Raw genomic sequence first — 19586 nt, 5'->3', positions numbered from 1 at the left:
GGGACCAGTGGACAATTGGGAAGGTAACAGGTCAGGCAATCGCACCTTCCTCGGCCTACCCTTTACCAGGACGTTACGCACGAGAGAATGTCATTCGGACTTTAAACGAACTTTAATGAAAAGTTGTTCACTAACGTGCCCTACCTGTCGACCCAGGTGCTAGGAGTTACACATTACCCAGTCGCATTTTGCACGACAGATGCGTGTGTCGGCCCTCAGGTACGGAGAAGGTCTCGGAAAGGTGGAAGGTAAGGATCTGACTTCCCTTCGACGACAAATGACGAAGTCATTAAAGATGCTACACAAGGACGTGGAACGCAATTAGTCGTACACGTTTTAAAGAAACCATCCTGGTATTTGCGTTCAGTGATTTACAGGCTCATAGAAGACCTAAGTTTGAAATGTTCCACGGAGACTAAACTTCCGTCCTCCCGGAGTGCGAATCTGGAATCTTACCATGGCTCTACGTCTCTTGACGTCAGTCAAAGTATGTACCTACGAAACAACATTGACACCAGCTGATGTTTTACTCTCTAGTGCTACTTTGAAACATTTAGAGAAATATACTTCGGAACTCCCACCACTGTATGTCACGTTTGTATAGTAGTACAGCTTTCAAAATGTTCAAATGTGTGTGAAATCGTATGGGATTTAACTGCTAAGGTCATCAGTCCCTAAGCTTACACACTACTCAACCTAAATTATCCTACGGACAAACACACACGTCCATGCCCGAGGGAGGACTCGAACCTCCGCCGGGACCAGCCGCACAGCCCATTACTGCAGCGCCCTAGACCGCTCGCCTAATCCCACGCGGCAGTGCAGCTTTCATACAAAGTTAAAAAGTTTTGACTGTTCTGCATACGTAAAGATTCTGTCGCCAACTGGCGGGTTTCATCTGTGTTACGAGAATGATTGGAAACCAAAAGCGCAACTCTCAGATCCTGGATCCCCGTACCTCCTCTCGACAGAGGAGAAAGTAAACATCTGATACGCCTCTGAGTTCTAACGAGAGGGGGTCTGTCTCAGTATCCCTTGTATTTATTAAATATCGAAGAAATTTTAAAGACAGCGTTTACTTCTAAAGTTAGCTATACCAGTGCATGTCTCACGCAATTCCTCCCAAACACTGGCTTCAATTGTAAACACGGGTTACGTTAAGCAGCACACAGCAATAATTGAGCTCACTCACTCTACATCTGGTACATGCACGAAGAACCGTCATTCAAATTAATTCCCTTTATATATCACGGAAGCTGTCTTCTATTAACGCTCGATGCAAGTACTTGATTTTAAAATGAGAACCTTCCTGAAACATAATAGCATTTCATTTCCCAGTAGCTAAAATCTGAAAACATCTCACCTACAGCCGATTCATTACACAGGAGTTAACACTCATTTTTATCTGCGATGCCGTGGAACGTTCAAGAAGTTTTATGAGCTGTCTGACGGTTATCTACGCCTCCAGTACCACTGAGAAATGAAGTCATGAGTAATCGTGATACTGTTAGTCTACGTCATCCGTACTCAGTAAACACCCAATATTCACTCTGCCTGTGCATTTTCTGCAGCTACAAGCTGTAATGAAATGAACTCAAAGTGATATTCTCCCAACAATTTTGAGTCTTGTATGAAACAACGACGACGGCAGATGTAGTAGGGGCCATCTGTTACCAAGCTTGGTGATACGCGTTGAGTCATTTTTAACGTTCGCATACTCTGAAAATGGCACGTTCGAACATGTGGCGCAACTCGTAAGTACAGGTCAATTTTGACACGCTTAGAGCTGCAGTTTTGGAGGCTGAGATGATCTTACATCCAGGTCGTAGATTTGTCCACATTTAAGAATTTTTCCATAAGTACTGCAGTTTCCTGTATCAAGACTTTACATACCAGAAATTCAAACTTGAAATCTGCTAGATTGTTGTCTTTCGTGTTCAAAGTGGCTGACAGAACGTATCTTGGAGAATGAGTGTTCGTATTGTAACGGGATGTGTACTGACTTGAAGGGACCTGACAGATTAAAGCTATGTGCCTGACTGGAAATCGAACCAGAAACCTTTGTCTTTCTCTGGCAAACGCCCTACCGACCTAGCTATGTGCGCTAGAGTATGACATGCTGTTTTTTGCAAATGATGCTAAATGAACAGCCTCAGGAGTGTCTTTCAGATAACCAACTGTTCCTAATACTGCTTTCACGAGAATGTCACTCGGGTTTTAAACATAAGTTAATGAATAGCTGTTCAGTAACGTGATATTTTGCTTAATTTTTTCTCTTTTGGCAGGTCTGTTCCACAAGGTTATCTGCCAAAGCGGCGTGGCGTCTTTGGAACTGGTGTCGGCTCCTATTAAGGACAGGACGTTTCGCCTGGCACAGTCCCTCGGCTTCACGGGGAACAGTTCAGAGGAACTACTGGCCTTCATGAGAGACCAGCCAGTGCAGAAGCTCGTCGAGAATGTGCTAAACTGCCTGACCAAAGAGGTAGGGTAAATGTGTCCAAAATTCGTCAGGTGTTATTACGAATGAAACAATACGTTTGTATTCCGCACTACTGTGGACTGTCTCTGTCGATTAGGAAAAGCAGAGAATGCAGTCGCTGGCACCTTTTGCGCCAACCATAGAACCGGACAGCGTGGAGGACGCTATCATCACACAGGATCCCATGGAAATCCTGAAGAGTGGCAAGTTCAACAAAGTGCCCACCATCTTAGGTGTCTGTTCTCGTGAAGGAATACTTTTCATTCGAGGTAGGTACATACGGCACATCCAACAGAACTCCAGAAAACTTAAATTTAGGATCTGAAAAACGAGATGTTCCAAAGAATAAAGAACTCAAGATTTATCTTTATAATATTCGAAAACTGAACCTTACGTTAATACGAAATTCGGTCGTTGATTTTCGACTCTTGTTACTGATACTGTTAACAGAGGGAGTTTTCTCTCTAATTTCTAATATTTATTAAACTAGTTACAAAAGAGGTAAATTTACTCCTACTGTATGATTAAGACTTTTTTTCTCTCTCGCCACAGTCCAGTAATGCAATCTATGCCGGCCGCGGTGGTCTAGCGGTTCTAGGCGCTCAGTCCGGAACCGCGCGACTGCTACGGTCGCAGGTTCGAATCCTGCCTCGGGCATGGATGTGTGTGATGTCCTTAGGTTAGTTAGGTTAAGTAGTTCTAAGTTCTAGGGGACTGATGACCACAGATGTTAAGTCCCATAGTGCTCAGACCCATTTGAACCATTTTTGAATGCAATCTATTTTTCTCAGTTATTGGGAAAACGAAGAAATCCTCAATCATATGTATTCAGAACGCTGTGAAAGACTAAAGAATCACATTACATTTCACGAAAATTATTTTACAAAAATTATCTTCAGTACTATACGGATCCAAACATGAACCCTTAGACATCGATCTAGTACAACAAATCTGTCACCACTAGATTAATTATTGTTATTACACGAAAAGTGGGTAGACGTTTGTAGTGGATAATTGTGAAAAGAAGATGATCGGAAAGTATTTGAACAGCCAGTAGCGGAGCTGCAGCTGCGGGAGGAATTAACTGACTATTTTTCTTACGTAAATTTACGTATTCTGTTGAAAGTCATTCCAACAACGAACGTTGGCAAGTGAATGGAGAAATGTGCAGGTGTTTACAATCCCTGTTTGTTGTTGCTATGTTCTGTGCTGTTGGCCATTATATTTAGCAGCACGAGGAATGACAAATAAAAAATAAAAAAAAAACTACTTATTTACAGACACAGTATGGCAGGAGGATATGATTACATCTGCAGGTGATCTGACGACATACAGACCTCAAAACTTACTGCGTATATGTACCTACGACGTTCTATGCTTTTTTAACTCTATTCCATAGCCGATCAATCGTAGTGACTGTCGACCGTGGCTTAGCAATCGCTCGGCAACCCAAGGTGAGATGTTTTCATTGAGTGAGAGATCTCAAGAAAATGCTGACAAGGCAACAGTCGAACACCTTTATATCCAGCTAGATAAGGGCAACAGAACTCACATTCCGTCTTGCGTTCTCGTGTCGAAATGTGACGTCATCGAGATCTTGACTAAGGGGACAAATAGGCTTTAATGCGCCAGAAATGTAACAGCTGCTGTCCAAATTACCGGCTTTGGGAACCAGAGATCGTGGAGTTGAATATCCAGCTTCACAACATATACTCATACATGTGCTGGTCTTGTATGACGATGACGGTTGCCATTTGGAACGTTCATTATTCTCGGAGGCTCAGGTCACATCCTCTGTGGTGCTGTACGCAGAACCGCGACTCGCCTGTATAGCCGTTCCTCATATACAGAATATAGTCTGTTGTCATGTTTACTTCATAAGGAACACCTAAACATTGAACTGCTAGCCCTAGCCTACTTTGTGTGATTCTATTTACATATCAGTTACAGTTTCATTGATTAGTTCCACAAAATCTGGCTCTTCAAGTAACCTCCCCAATACGTATTTTACGTTATTATTACTAACGGCCGAACTTTTCCTGGAAAATTAAATCACTCTTCATTAAAATGTATTTCTCAAACTAGTACGAAACTATCACATCAAACGTTAACACTTCTTATAACTCCTTGTTCAAATGGTTCAAATGGCTCTGAGCACTATGAGACTTAACATCTGAAGTCACCAGTCCCCTAGAACTTAGAACTACTTAAACCTAATTAACCTAAGGAAATCAGACACACCCATGCCTGAGGCAGGATTCGAACCTGTGACCGTAGCGGTCACGCGGTTCCAGACTGTAGCGCCTAGAGCCGCTCGGCCACTAAGACCATCTAACTCCTTGTAAATACCTACACTATGTGAGGTGTACAAGCCGTTCACCACTAACCTCGTAATCAACTATTATCAATTTCTGTATCTTCGTTGCAGGGTTTACTTAACATCCATTCACAATTGAAGAGCTCTACCATTCGGTACACCAAGTGTAAATTTTGTCTAAGTTTTCCTGCATTTACTTATCTTACTGCAGAAAACACCAATATCTGCGAGTAATCTCGTATTTCTGCTGACCATATTTGATAAATCATTTACACAGAACGTTAGAAATATGTTCCAGTGTACGAGTATAAGCTCGTTTCTACTCAATTTTAAAAATTAAATTTCATGTAAATATTCGTGAAACGACTAGTGATCTCTGGTGTTAGTTTTCTTACTGCGTTGATTATCTTCAGTTACCACTACTATCCACTGTAAAATTCGGTGTGTTCACAATGAATATCTGCGTGGAGTTTACATAAGCTAAACTGATACTATACCAGTCACTGGTACTGATTCTTATGAATATACTTCCTTTCTCCATATCTAATATGACAAGTATTTTCAACATTAATAGGAGCTATATGGCAAATTCACCAACTCTGAAGGGTTTTCTGGTTTTAACAACACCGCTTTCTGTGTCTCAAAATTCTAGATAATATAGTTTAGTGATAAGAATTCCAATATTCCTCTTGTCTCTTCGGAAAAAAGACTTGTATTTTGAACTTTGTGCCAAAATTAACACCTTTTGGGATCAGCTCAGTCAGAAGTAATATTACTGGAGTTGGAGATTTTTTCAAAGACTTCGTTATCATTTCAAGCGCATAAGTAGCAATTAACCATGTATTACTGTTTGTTAAGAGCTTTTCAGCTACACTAAAATTTTGCAGACTACAAGAGCATATGCGGCCGGCGTCCACATCAATAAATGTCTGCCGTCAGTGTCACCCTGTTATAATATCACTTATATTCATTCATCCTGAGTTTTAAACTAACTTTTGAACATTTCTTTTATTTCTGTCTTAGCTTGTTCTGTAAATAGATTGAATGTTAGGAGTGAAAGACTGCACCACAGTCTAACAGCCTTTTTAAGCCAAGCACTTCATTCGTGGTCTACTAGTCTTATTGTTCCCTCTTGACTCTTGCACATATTTTATACTGCTCGTCTTTCCTTTAGCTTACACCTATTTTTCTCAGAATTTCGAATACCTTGCACGGTTTTACATTGTTTCTCTAGATCGACAGATTCTCTGAAAGGGTCATTTCTTAAGCCTTGGTTCCGTTAGAGCAACTTCAGAAAAGCCTCTCTGGTGGCTTTATCTTTCTGAAAGCCAAACTGATCTTCACTTAATAGCTCTTGGAAGTTTTTTTTTTCATTGTGTACTTATTTTTGTCACCAAATTAAATGCATAAGAAAATCAGCTGTTCTGCCACATATTGTATGTGTAGGGTCTTGTACCATGCAAGGCAACTGAAAGGATTATTTACGGCCATAATGGCTACTTATGTGAACCGTGAATATGTGGGATAGTTATTTATTTCTAGTTTCTGCTACAAGTCACTTTTTTATTTTATGTTTAATCCATTATGTTAGATTAAACATAAAAAGTGACTGGTACCAGAAACTGGAAATAAGTAACGGAAAGGATGTTATTGTGGGTGGCTGATATCCTCTTTCTACAACGCAAATGCACATGTGGATTAACAGGATTCTTTACTTACCTGAACAAGAAGCTACTTATCTTGAATAGAGTCCATGTATTATGGTAAAGCTCTTCCGTGACACTCCTCTTGCAGATAATATCGGTAACCTTGCTATTACACTTCTTGGTCTCGCTGCTAGTCTCGACCTGGTCGCTATGCTCTGTCATAACCTTCGATGTACACTGACAGACGCCAAGTGGAATATTGAGTCCAGTCAGTGAGCTAGTGCCTGAATTGGTGAGTGACTGACGCCCTCCGGCAAACGGCGGCCATCTAAATAATTGCGGTCGAGAGGGCGTTGGCGGCGTATTGCTTGCGAGTCTGTCTCTGGCCCCTCTCATAATAGGCGTGCTTGATCGAGGGCCTAGTATCTATCTTAACGCTATATCTTTGCCGACCAGTGTGCTGGCGACAGCTGACGGCAGTACTTTCCTCACCCCCAAAATGCGACATCGCTGTCATGTAGGGAAGATGCGAATGACAACGGAGAGGGAGGCAGGACGCTGGACATAGAGATAAGCCAGGAGCTGTGACTATGGAGTACGGTGTACTCCTGAGGGCATGTCCTGGGGTGATGACGGCGACGGCGTTGGCGGGTTCACGTCCATCGGGTTGGCAAGAGGGGACGGTGGAGGCGAGGGCGCATCGTCTATCCGCTCCTCTGTGGTGCCCTGGTGGCTCCAGTGAACTGCCGCGAAGGCCGCGTGGTCCTTTAAGGCCGTGAATCTGTGGGGAGAAAAGCATCAGCATCAGCATTGGGGGCAAATGACACTCACGAATTTCGTTCTGGTGGTGGCACTGCAAACCATCGGGACCTCCAATCAAACAAATGTCCGCACCCAGGTAGCTGAGTGTTCAGCGCACAGAATGTCATGCCTAAACGCCCGGGTTTGATTCCCGGCTGGGTCGGTGATTTTACCCGCTCAGGGACTAGGTGTTTTGTTGTCCCCATCTTCATCATTTCATCCCCATCGAACCGCAAGTGGTCGAAGTGCCGTCAATTGGAAAGACTTGCACCAGGCGAATGGTCTATCCGACTGGAGGCCCTAGCCACACGGCGTTTACATATTTTCTTTTTACCAAGTGAATAAAAGAGCCAATGCGTTCCTGGATCATGCATCTTTCCCAGCGCCCACGGTTGCCATAAACCATGAAAAGAACGAAATCGCACAGCGCAAAGCGATACTTGCGGACCACTAGCGGCGCCGGATGCTGCGTTGAGTGTAGCAAGGGTAGCAGCGTCCCATGGCGGCGGCCATGCAGAAGTCCTGAAGGTGATGGTCCGTCTCATGGGTGGGAGCAATAGGTGGCGAGTTCACCTGTTCCCGTGCGTGGGCGGTGCGAAGCTTGGCCATCTGTCGTTTAAATGTGCGTACAAAGCGTTCTGCTTCTCTGTTCGACTGGGGGTGAAATGGAGCACTTGTTAGATGACGACTGCCATTTCGTTCGCAAAACTGTTCAAAACCACGTAAAGTAAACTGTGGCATGTTGTCCGACAAAAGTACTTCTGGCAAATCTTCTATGCAAATTATGGAAGGTAGCATTCGAATGGTGCTACGTAATGTGGCGGAGTTCTTAGGCAATGCAAATGGGAACTTGCTAAAACAGTCTACCACTATAAGCCAATGAGTGTTCCAAAATGGTCCCGTAAAGTCTTTATGCACTCGTTGCCATGGAGATTGAGTCTTAGGCCAAGATGAAAACGTCTGTGGCCAAGCTGATTGGTTTCCCGCACATGCGCGACACTGTGACGTCATCTGTTCAATGTGGGCGTCCATGCTAGAGGTCTGCATTATATTCGATTTTGACCGGCGAGTCCCGCTCGCTCCTCTGGCTCTCGGGAGTATGCGGCCGAGAGTCCTCTTCCGCCGGCTGTGGGCAGCCGATCGCCAGCGCTCGGCCGAGTGCGCCAAACTCTCGGCCGGTCGCCAGTAACCGGTGGACTCAGTGCCAGCGAGCGGCGCTTCGTCACACTCCTTGAGATCAGAGGCCACCGCTTCACATTCACCACTCACTTACTTCTTTTACAAATGTCTTTCGTTGTTTACTACCAGTTCTATGACCTAAATAATACACTTGTATATGTTAGATTCGATGTTTGTTAATATGTTGCAGACTACTGGAGTTTCGCCGTTGAGGTTATCATGTATTCCAGTAATTGTAACGTTAAAAACTGTAATGTCCGTATTTAGTATTTTGTTCCGTTCGGTAGACAAACGGGAACATAGTAGTCTAATCATGGACTATGTGTAGCCTATCTCCAAACCCGGCCACGTATACGTTGTACTAAAATTGAATGCAGGATCGGGAAGGAAAATACGGAGTTAAAAGTAATACTCACGAAATTTTGTTTCACAAACGTTAATTTCTGAACAAATTATGACCTGTAAATAACGTTACAAGTGAATCATGACTATACAATTCGTTTTTCGTCATTGGTGCTCCCTGATACACAGGCGTCATTTGTGTTCCTGGAGCTATTACTATAGTTGGCGGTTTGAACTTCTTCCTGTGAAGTCAATGAAAGTGGAATCATACATTTATAGAGTTTGAGGAATGTTTCCTTCCTTGTGATTACGTGGTATGTTGTGAATACTTACGTAATTGTGATGGATCAATAAGAGATCATCCACCTTGTCTGATTCCAGGCAAGGTCTTTTACTGGACAGCAGGTGACCGGCCTGGCTAAAATTTCTCTCGCTGGCAGCACTAGTGGCAGGAATACAGAGAACTCTTCTGGCTACTACCGACAGCCTTGGAAATAACCCAGTGTGCGTTTTCCACCACTGCAAAATTTGTCCTTCGGCACAGCTACAGTCGGATTTGGAGAGCGAAAGGTACCTATCGAGTTCATTGGTAGTATCTGTGTGTCCATCTTCGTCGTCCTCATCCGAATTCCAGTCCATCCTGGACTTTTTCATGGGAAGAACTTGGTCACTGTTTGCTTGTATGGACTCTAAACATAAATTAAAACATCCGTAAGATATTCCTGTCACCTTCAAATATGTATACACAGTAGTTAGAATTACTGGTTAGTAAACGACTATATTTACGGTGACATTTTATATATATCGCACAAATTACATCAAAACGCATTGTGGAGTGTTTCAGCTGCGAAACCTTTCCCAAATATCACATTGTAGACGTAATAAATGTTGATCTAACGAAAGATGGCAGATTAGACTAACAAACATTCGTTTACTAATTGGTTTCATTGAATGAACCTTACCATTTACGGGCAGTTCCGAGTACAATCATCGAACTTCAGCATGCGCTGCTTGCTTTTCGTCTTCTGCGAGTTCTTCAAATCACGCCGTGATAGCCATAGAACCGTGGCAACGTAATGGATAGCCTCCATTTTGCACTTCTCTGTGATGAAGTATGCTGCTCTCCTTTTTATTTTCCCCATGAGCTGAAAAGGAAAACCCATATACATAACTGCACTCTGATAATTCAACAGTTGTATAAAGGATCGTAACCTATAGAAGGTGTTCTTACCTCATTGTCACTGTCTATTGGTTCACAATGATGTAACAGACTCTTGTGTCACGGCAGCACACGTTCCAGCGTTGTTATCTTTGCAGTTTCCAAATCCAAACTCGCTTCTTTAAAGGGGGTTAGAAAAGGGACAACGTCTCGTACGCACCCTTCGTGGAAGGTTTCTAAGAGTGTCGATTGCCCCCTGGATTCTAGTAGATCTCGAATATCGTCGATTTGACTTATGACGGAATTGAGCATTAACAGTATACTGTTCCACCGAGTTACAGCTTCTTGCTTCACAGAATGCCGCAGACGCCCCGAGTGACCCGATCTCTTCAAATAGCCTACTATAGCTCTTGCTGATAGTAGACACGACAGGATTTCAGGAGCTTCGTCTTCTAAAAACGTCTCTTGAAATGTGTGACGAAGCGCAGTCATCAAGCAGTGATCAAAGCAAGGCAAAAGGTCGTAAGATTCAAGTGCCTTCTTCATATTAGCTACTTGGTCGGTGACAAAGTAACATTTCGTAAGATCATTCTTGTTAATTCCTAACGCAAGCATTCGCTCTTCGATTTCGTGCCGTATGTTCTCTTCTGTCTTAGGTACGTCCAGAAACTCGGTTGTTATCAAAACAAGCGTTTCTAGCTGCCACTCATCATTCACATAATGCGACGTCAGTCAAAAAATATCTCTTCTTGTAGTTATCAGACCACAGATCAGAGTCTAAAGCGCACATTTTGTTCTTTAATGCACATATTAGCTTGAGCACCATTGTCACCCTATTTTGTCTGCCTTTTCTTTAATATGCTGCGATACAGTGGTAGGGTGCGGAAGAACATCTTCTATACTGACTTTGCCGTAAGCGGCGCCAACATTGATGAGCTCCTGCGAATAATTCTTGAAGCCAATCTTACCACAAGTATTTAACAGTAGCAAATCTATTCCACTCATATCAACCAACCTATTAACAACAACTTTCTTTGTGCTACTTGGTGCTGCAAGTGGCCGGTGGACATCTGCTCCGCATTTTCTTTTGCAGTGCCGAATCATACCTGTTGTGCTTGACTGGTACGAGAGTATGGTATCACATGTGATACATTGCACGAAACCAGCAGAAGCCTGCGTGACAGGATCCACTACAAGTGCAAACGATTTCCAAGCTTCACTTTTCGCCTCCTCTTCCGACATGTCTTTCTTCTTCAGGACTAATGAGCCGCTCCTAATTCTCTCCATAATACTTCGTTTCATGAATGGAACGTTACGACCTATACTTGGTTTATCCATAACGCTGCCTGCGTTGCTCAAAGCCAGGTCGTCATCTGCGTTTACACACGGTTTCTAATGCGATTCGGCACTGTAGAGCGCGGCGGCGGTTGTACTGTCACCGGCCGAGATTGTGAGTACGCTCGAGCGCCCGGCAGTGCTCGACTGTCCAACAGATAACCGAGAGGTGGAGGACAACCGGCCACATGGTGCATTAGACGGCCACAGCCGTATCGCAGCGTGGGCCTTTCCCAGCCGTCGAGCAGCGGCACGAAATGGGAAATGCTCGAGCGGTTGTTTTCATCGAAACGCAGAGCTCTAGTACATGCCCTGCCAGGTATAGTGCCGTCATGCTTACTATTTAGTGCGAACAATTCTCCAATGTCCTTAGTGGGTCAGTCGCAACACATCCTTATGCAACACTCCCTGAATAAGCGAATGCGATTTTCCACTAGAATCACACTTTGTTGAACTGAAAGGTTATGCCGACATGCAAAATATCGGCGCACAATTGAGTTCTGAATACTGTTCAATGAACGAGGCAAGACGTGCAAATGTAACGCAACAGAATCTTGAGACCTGGGTCTGCTTCCGTGGCCTGATTTTTGTAGAGTGCAAGGCAAAAGATTCCAGCAGTTCAGAGTCCTGCCCAGCGACTTGGCACCGAAATGCGGCAGATGCATCAAAATCAGTGTCTGGGCCAGTCCGAAGGCGAGATACGGCATGTGCATTGCCTTGCTTTGCCGTAGGTCTGTACACTGTACACTGATACTGCGAAAGCAACAAAGCCCAACGTTACAGTTTTTGGACAGTGCGTGTTGGAACCGGCGTTGACGAATGAAATAAGACCTGCCAAGACTCGTGATCCGTCACTAAATAGAACTTGCGACCATACAAACAGTGATGGAATTTGGTCACATCATACACAATAACGAGAGCCTCTTCTTGAATTTGAGAGTAATTGCACAGAATTTGAATTAACAACTTTGAGGCAAAAGCAATAGGTCTGTCTTGTGCACCAAGTCTGTGCAAAAGCACAGCTCCGATTCCGTAGGAAGAAGCGTCGACTTGCAAAACATCCATGCCCGAGGCAGGATTCGAACCTGCCACCGCAGCGGTCGTGCGGTTCCAGACTGTAGCGCCTAGAACCGCTCGGCCACACCGGCCCGCTGTGATTCTTCATCCAATGGAATTTGCAAGTAGGCATAACGCAATGTATTAGAAAAGTAACATCTTGCACCAAGCCTGTCCATGAGTTCCTCAGGGCGAGGTAACGGATAAGTTTCAACTACTGTCTTTGGGTTGACTGAAGGCTTTAAGTCAACACAAATGCGAATGTGACCAGGTTTAGGCAACAAAATGAGACCACTTGCCCATTGACTAGCTTAACTGGGAGCAATTGCATCGTTACCTTGCAAGTCTTTCAATTCACTGGCTACTTTGTTTCTTAAAGCAATTAGAACAGGGTGGACCCGGAAAAGCTTAGGTTGTGCATTGTCTTGCAAAGTAAAATGTGCTACAAAGTTATTAGCTTTTCCTTCTGAAAATAGATCAGGAAATTCTTTAAGCAAGCTAGCTACGCTGTCTTTTGGTGACACTGACACTGAATGTTCATTGCCTTGAATGCTAAATCCAAACATGTTCAAATGGTTTAAATGGTTGTGAGCTCTAATGGACATATCTTCTGAGGTCATCAGTCCCCTAGAACTTGCAACTACTTAAACCTAAGTAACCTAAAGACATCACACACGCCCATGCCCGAGGCAGTATTCGAACCTGCGACCGTAGCGGTAGCGCAGTTCCAGACTGTAGCTCCTAGAACCGCTCGGACACTTCGGCCGGTTCCAAACAAGTCAAAGGCACCTAAATCAAATATGTTCTCACAGTAAAATTCACAGTCCTAGTAAGAAATTTGTAAGTGGCAGGTCAATTACGTTGTCCAAGGACTGGAATTTTCTGTCCGTTGTAAGCAGTCAGGTGCTTGCTAGATTTAGAAGAGGCACCTGCGCCTAACTGAAATTCACATGACTCGGCCAGAATTTCGTAAAGAGACAAATACAGGTAGTTTGTTTGAATGTCATTGCACACCACTAAGGCGCGAAAGAGGCACAACCTTAATCTTACTTTTGTCAGAACATGTTTTAGATTTTCAAAACATACCGTTCATTGTATGTGCACGGACCTGGTTTCTCTGGGAGCGGGCAAAATTGGCGTTTTCGTGCCGTTGCAAACAAACTTCTTTGACATGGCGTTGCATTACGTGGTGTGCAACCTTGTCTTTTATGGCGAGCAAAACATCTATGGCAAGACTTCACTAAATTCACAGGAGTGTTGACATGTTGATGTAGCTGTCCGCGTGGCTGTGTACCCACTCGTTGTGGCTGCTTGGGGTGATCACGAACAATGGGCGACTCGGCCCGACAAATCGGGGCCTGGTCAAACTGATCGGCCGCTATGACACCCTAATCATATTGCTCTAAGATTTGCAATACTTGCGAATGTGATGGATCAGAGTAAGATTTCTTCCCGTATTCTACCATCTGGGGCACTGAATGTTAGTGCATCTCGTATCATGGGATCACTGTAAAAGTTGCCACAACTACACTTCAGTTTTCACTTCCTAGACTTGCCCATTAGTTTTGTGTACCAGCTTTTCTTGCAAACGAGAGAACTGACATCTAGCTGCAACTACTTGAGCTTGCTGGTCATAGTACTGAGTTAATGCATCGGTTACTTTGTCACAGCTCAGTTCGTCGGGATATGCGGGTGGCAAAAGTATTTGTATTAACCTGAATACTGGGGACTCCGCAACATAAAGGAAGTATTTTAACTTTACAGTACCTTTAACAGGCTGAACTTAACAATGTGCTTGGAACTGAGACAGGTATTCAAGCTATTCCTCCACTGTGTCGTTAAATTGCCAGAATATTTGTATGTCGGTCGGCGGTATTTGGTTGGTTGGTTGGTCGGTTGCGCTTTCGACGCAGCTTGTGCAGCCAAAAGACGTTGTACCGTCGTCAGTAGGGTAGAAATTTGTTGGATCTGAAAATGAAAAACTTGTGTTAGATCCGTGACATTGGTCGTCTGCGGAAGTGGCGCGGGGGAGTGGGTGGAGGGGGCGGGGAATTCATGGTTTACACAAATACATTGTAGCAAAAAGCAAGCAAAGCCCCTGAAAAGAGAAATTTGATTACACTACTGGCCATTAAAATTGCTACACCAAGAAGAAATGCAGATGATAAACGGGTATTCATTGGGCAAATATACTATACTAGAACTAACATGTGATTACATTTTCGCGCCATTTGGGTTCATAGATCCTGAGAAAACAGTTCCCCAGAACAACCTCCTCTGGCAGTAATAACGGCCTTGATATGCCTGGGCATTGCGTCAAACAGAGCTTGGATGGCGTGTACAGGTACAGCTGCCCATGCAGCTTCAACACGATACCATAGTTCATCAACAGTAGTGACTGGCGTGTTCTGACGAGGCAGTTGCTCGGCCACCATTGACCAGACGTTTTCAATTAGTGAGAGATCTGGAGAATGTGCTGGCCAGGGCAACAGCCGAACATTTTCTATATCCAGAAAGGCCCGTACAGGACCTGCAACATACGGTCGTGCATTATCCTGCTGAAATGTAGGGTTTCGCAGTGATGGAATGAAGGGTAGAGCCACGGGTCATAACACATCTGAAATGTAACGTCCACTGTTCAAAGTGCCGTCAATGCGATAAAGAGGTGCCCTAGACGTGTAACCAATGGCACCCCATACCATCACGCTGGGTGATACGCCAGTATGGCGATGACGAATACACGCTTCAAACGTGCGTGCACCGCGATGTCGCCAAACACGGATGCGACCATCATGATGCTAACAGAACCTGCATTCATCCGAAAAAATGTTTTGCGATTCGTGCACCCAGGTTCGTCGTTGATTACACCATCGCAGGCGCTGCTGTCTGTGATGCAGCGTCAAGGGTAGCCGCAGCCATGGTTTTCTAGCTGATAGTCCATACTGCTGCAAACGTCTTCGAACTGTTCATGGAGATGGTTATTGTCCTGCAAACGTTCCCATCTGTTGACTCAGGGATCGAGACGTGGCTGCACGATCCGTTACAGCAGTGCGGATAAGATGCCTGTCATCTCGACTGCTAGTCATACGAGGCCGTTGGGATCCAGCACGGCGTTCCGTATTACCTTACTGAACGCACCGATTCCATATTCTGCTAACAGTCATTGGACCTCGGCCAACGCGAGGAGCAATGTCGCGATACGTTAAACCGCAATCTCGATTGGCTACAATCCGACCTTTACCGAAGTCGATAACGTGATGGTACGCATTTCTCCACCTTACACGAGGCATCACAACAACGTTTCAGCAGGCAACGCCGGTCAACTGCTGTTTGTGTATGAGAAATCGGTTGGAAACTTTCCTCATGTCAGCACGTTGTAGGTGTCGCCACCGGCGCCAACCTTGTCAAAAGCTAATCATTTGCATATCACAACATCTTCTTCCTGTCGGTGAAATTTCGCGTCTGTAGCACGTCATCTTCGTGGTGTAGAAATTTTAATGGCCAGTGGTGTGTTTTCGTGGCTGCCATCCTGGAATACATTCAAGAGAACAACAACAGATAAGCAAAGAGGAACACGATCACTCCTGCAAGCTAAAACACAAGAGAAGCAAGTAAAATCTTCGACCAGGTTGATTAACTTCGATCGCTGCTGAACTATCCTTGTCGCCTTCGTAGCATCCTTCTCGCCACTGTAGTGTCCTCGTCGCCACTGTAGAGTCTTGTACCAAAGGAAGAAAAGGAGGTGATATGGGTGGCCGGTGTTCAACACACATGCACACTTGGATTAACAGGGCTCTTTATTTACATTAACAAGAAGCTACTTAACTTGAATAGTCCATGTGTTGTGGTACAAGCGCCTCCATAATACTTCTCTTGTAGACAATATCGATACTCTTGCTAATACACTCTTTACTCTTCCTGCTAGTCTCGATCTGGCCGCTATGCGCTGTCACAACCTGTGATATGCACTGACAGACGTCAGGTGGAATTGTGAGTCGAGTCACTGACCTAGTGACAGAGTTAGTGAGTGACTGAGGCCCTCCGGTCAGCTGCGGCGATCTAAATACTTGTGGTCGAGAGGACGTTGGTGGCATTTTGCTTCCGAGTCCGACTGTGACTTCTTTCGTTATTGGCGCACTTGATTTTTTTTTTAAATTCTCATTTTGTTCGTTGTCGTTCGTTGTATGTGCTCGGGGCGGACGTCGTAAGACATCCGTTTAAGTTCGCCTCTGACCGAACACGCTGAGCTACCGTGCCGGCTTTTGATCGAGCGCGTACTATCAATATTCGCGCTCTATCTTTTCCGACCGGTATACTGGCGATAGCATACACCAGCACAGTATGCACGATACTTTTCCGAAATTCTATGATATGGCAACATATTCATAAATTCCATAAATCAGTTTAAACAGTCATTTGCTTGCCACTTATCCCCCTTGATATTAGAAATTCGGATGGGAATATATATATAACCCTTCTACATTACCAGTTTGTAAATCAGTTAAAGCTCTGTTATATTCCAATACTGGGTCCCCCCAACTCATGTCTTCCTTTTCGACTCCCATTTCTTCTCCAGTCACGCAACCAAACAAATGCTCCCTGTTGCTCAGTGTACTCTTTCAACTTATCTACTCTCACCTTTGCGTTTAGCAGTGGAATTCCTGTTCCACTCACAATGTTTCCGTCCTTACTTTAGGCCGGCCGCGGTGGCCGAGCGGTTCTAGGCGCTTCAGTCCGGAACCACGCGGCGGCTACGGTTCGCAGGTTCGAACCCTGCCTCGGGCATGGATGTGTGTGATGTCCTTAGGTTAGTTAGGTTTAAGTAGTTCTAAGTCTAGGGGAGTGATGACCTCAGATGTTAAGTCCCATAGTGCTTAGAGCCATTTTGAACCTTACTTTAATTTCACTAAAGATTGTTCTGACATTTCCATATTCTAAGTTCTTCCGACGATCGTTTCTTTTTTCGGTTTCATCACATTTTTCCGCAGCTACTTCATCTTGGATATCCTGCACATCCTATTTATTTCAATCGTATGCTCTTTTGCTACATTTCCCTCTTTCCTTCTTTTGTCGACATGTTGAAGTAGTTCTTCGCAATTACTTTTCTTATACCTATGGTTGTAATCCGACTTACCTGACTGTTCTTTATACAAAATTATGATCCGAGACATACTTTACTATTATATATATGATTCCGGAACCTCTGTCTGTCAACAATGTAATCCAGCTGTAATCTTCCCACCTCTCCGAACCATTCCCAAATATATTTCCTCTCTCCCCCTGCGAAAGATTACTTCATTCTTGTGATTTGTAAGGTCCAGTGAAAGAGAATTTTTTATTTCTTTCACCAGAACTGACGGAGAACAAGGGAGCTATGCGGGAGCTCAACACAAACTTCCAGAGGCTGTTGCCAGCTAGCATCCCAGTTAAGAGGGAGGAACGCATCACCATTGCTCGAGACATCAAGAGGTTCTACTTTGAAAACCAGCCCCTGGAAGATTCAACCGTAGAAATGTATGCTGATGTAAGTGACAAGCTAATTAATATCGTTAATTTCTTCTGTTGTTTCCTTAAACATACTTTATAAATGTAAGTATTATTTTATTACAGCCAAACACACTCAATATTTTTCAGTGAAATTTTGGGAAAATTTGTAACAAAATGTTTTTGAATGAAATAACACACAAGTCTAGTGTTCCACTATAGCCTAATGCAATGAAAGAGTGGAAGCGAAAACGTCTTAAATGCCATATTTGTCAACAATCAGGAGAATGTGAAAACAGTTTCTCTCTGTTTGTACATGGCTGATTTGTACCCAAATGATTGAGAATATTTACGCCACAGAACTAGGCTGCACGCTGGATCAGAGAAAAAAATAATGAAACAAATTAGAAAATATACACTTCTTTAAGAACGTTCTAAGTATCACACCAGGAAATAGATTGGGTCTTAGCGCCAATAACGAAGTTTTTGCAAGCTGATTCTTCCAAAGAAGATAACAACAGTCATGTTATGTACTCGTATTTACACAATTATTGCCGTTACCAGTTTCAAACAAATATGTTTACTTTCATTACAATTCTTGTTGTTCATATTAGCTGCCTGTTTTTTTCCAACGACTAACATAAACAACAACGATTGTAATGTAAATGTGAACTGCCGCCTAAGGACAAACTGTCAGTTCGAAACTGTTAACGGCGATGGTTGTGTAAATAAATAGCATTGTTAACATGACTGGTTGCTGTTTTATTCTTTGTAATAATCAGCTTATATGTTGCACACAGACACACTCTGAAAAATGTCAGCAGTTTTTCAGAAAAAAGCAGAAAGAAAGTTCTTGTTGAACTTGCCATTACTATTGAGGCACTACGTTACGTACGTGATAACAGAAGTACAGAGATACAACATTAGAACAGAAATACAACATTAGGTTTTAGCTGGTAGAACTAAAATGAACGAAAATCACTTTTTTTTAAATTTTTGAACATCAGAGGAAACTATATTTTGGCCCAAAGACCATAATCCATCTACTAAAGCATGTTTGAAAGACTTTCTACTTGATTTGTCACCTGATGAAGTCAAGGAACAAGCAACAAGTACCGAGAACAGAACAACACCGAAAAAGGCACTTTGTGAAAAAATGGCACTCCCATTTCCATTCTTCATAACTAGTGGATGCTCGTCATCAATTATGTTCATTTTATTATTTGTTCTTTACTTCCGCTCACCGCCTTCTCATCTGAAGACTTTCTTTCATTTAGAATGTACAGTTCTTTAAATATCTTACGTTTGTGTTTACGAGGGATCTTCTGAAAGGAAGTTACACATGTCGTCCTACGCTAACAGCTTTCGCAATAAGAATAACGCATTTTTAGGAGTGAATACATGTTCTAGGTTTGCTGTAGACACAGTACTCCTGCGGTACGGATAACACGTGCATCACAGTGTGTCATTTACGTACTCAGTAATGGCACCCCATAACGACTCCATAGCATTTACATCAGGTGAATTCTGTAGCCTAGACATCAATGTGAGTTCACTCTAATGCCACTAAAACCACTGTATCACGGTTATGGCTCCGAGGCACGGACAATTACACTGCCGAAAGATGACGTGGCTGACGGGTAACACATCAAAGTCAAAGGCACGCAGATGGTCCGCAGCTGTCAGCGTGAATTCGATTAACATCATAGATACCACGCAAGCCCGAAAGAATGTCTCCCATAGCATAATACTGCTCCCACCAGCTGCGTTCATGCAGCGCTACTCGTT

General features: G+C 43.7%; 1 protein-coding gene across 1 annotated transcript in view; it reads left to right on the top strand.

Annotated features, from left to right (window-relative positions):
- LOC126236513 (juvenile hormone esterase-like) overlaps nucleotides 1-19586 on the top strand; it is an 82489-nt gene that overhangs the window by 38363 nt on the left and 24540 nt on the right. The window contains exons 5-7 of the mRNA XM_049945878.1: nucleotides 2286-2482; nucleotides 2577-2748; nucleotides 17666-17838. Coding sequence (XP_049801835.1) covers nucleotides 2286-2482; nucleotides 2577-2748; nucleotides 17666-17838 — 542 coding nt within the window. The remainder of the gene's footprint in view (nucleotides 1-2285; nucleotides 2483-2576; nucleotides 2749-17665; nucleotides 17839-19586) is intronic.

This window comes from Schistocerca nitens, chromosome 2, assembly GCF_023898315.1.
Source record: "Schistocerca nitens isolate TAMUIC-IGC-003100 chromosome 2, iqSchNite1.1, whole genome shotgun sequence".
Classification (NCBI taxonomy): domain Eukaryota; kingdom Metazoa; phylum Arthropoda; class Insecta; order Orthoptera; family Acrididae; genus Schistocerca; species Schistocerca nitens.
The sequence above is the reverse complement of the archived record's forward strand: the minus strand, read 5'-3'. Positions and strand labels throughout refer to the sequence as shown.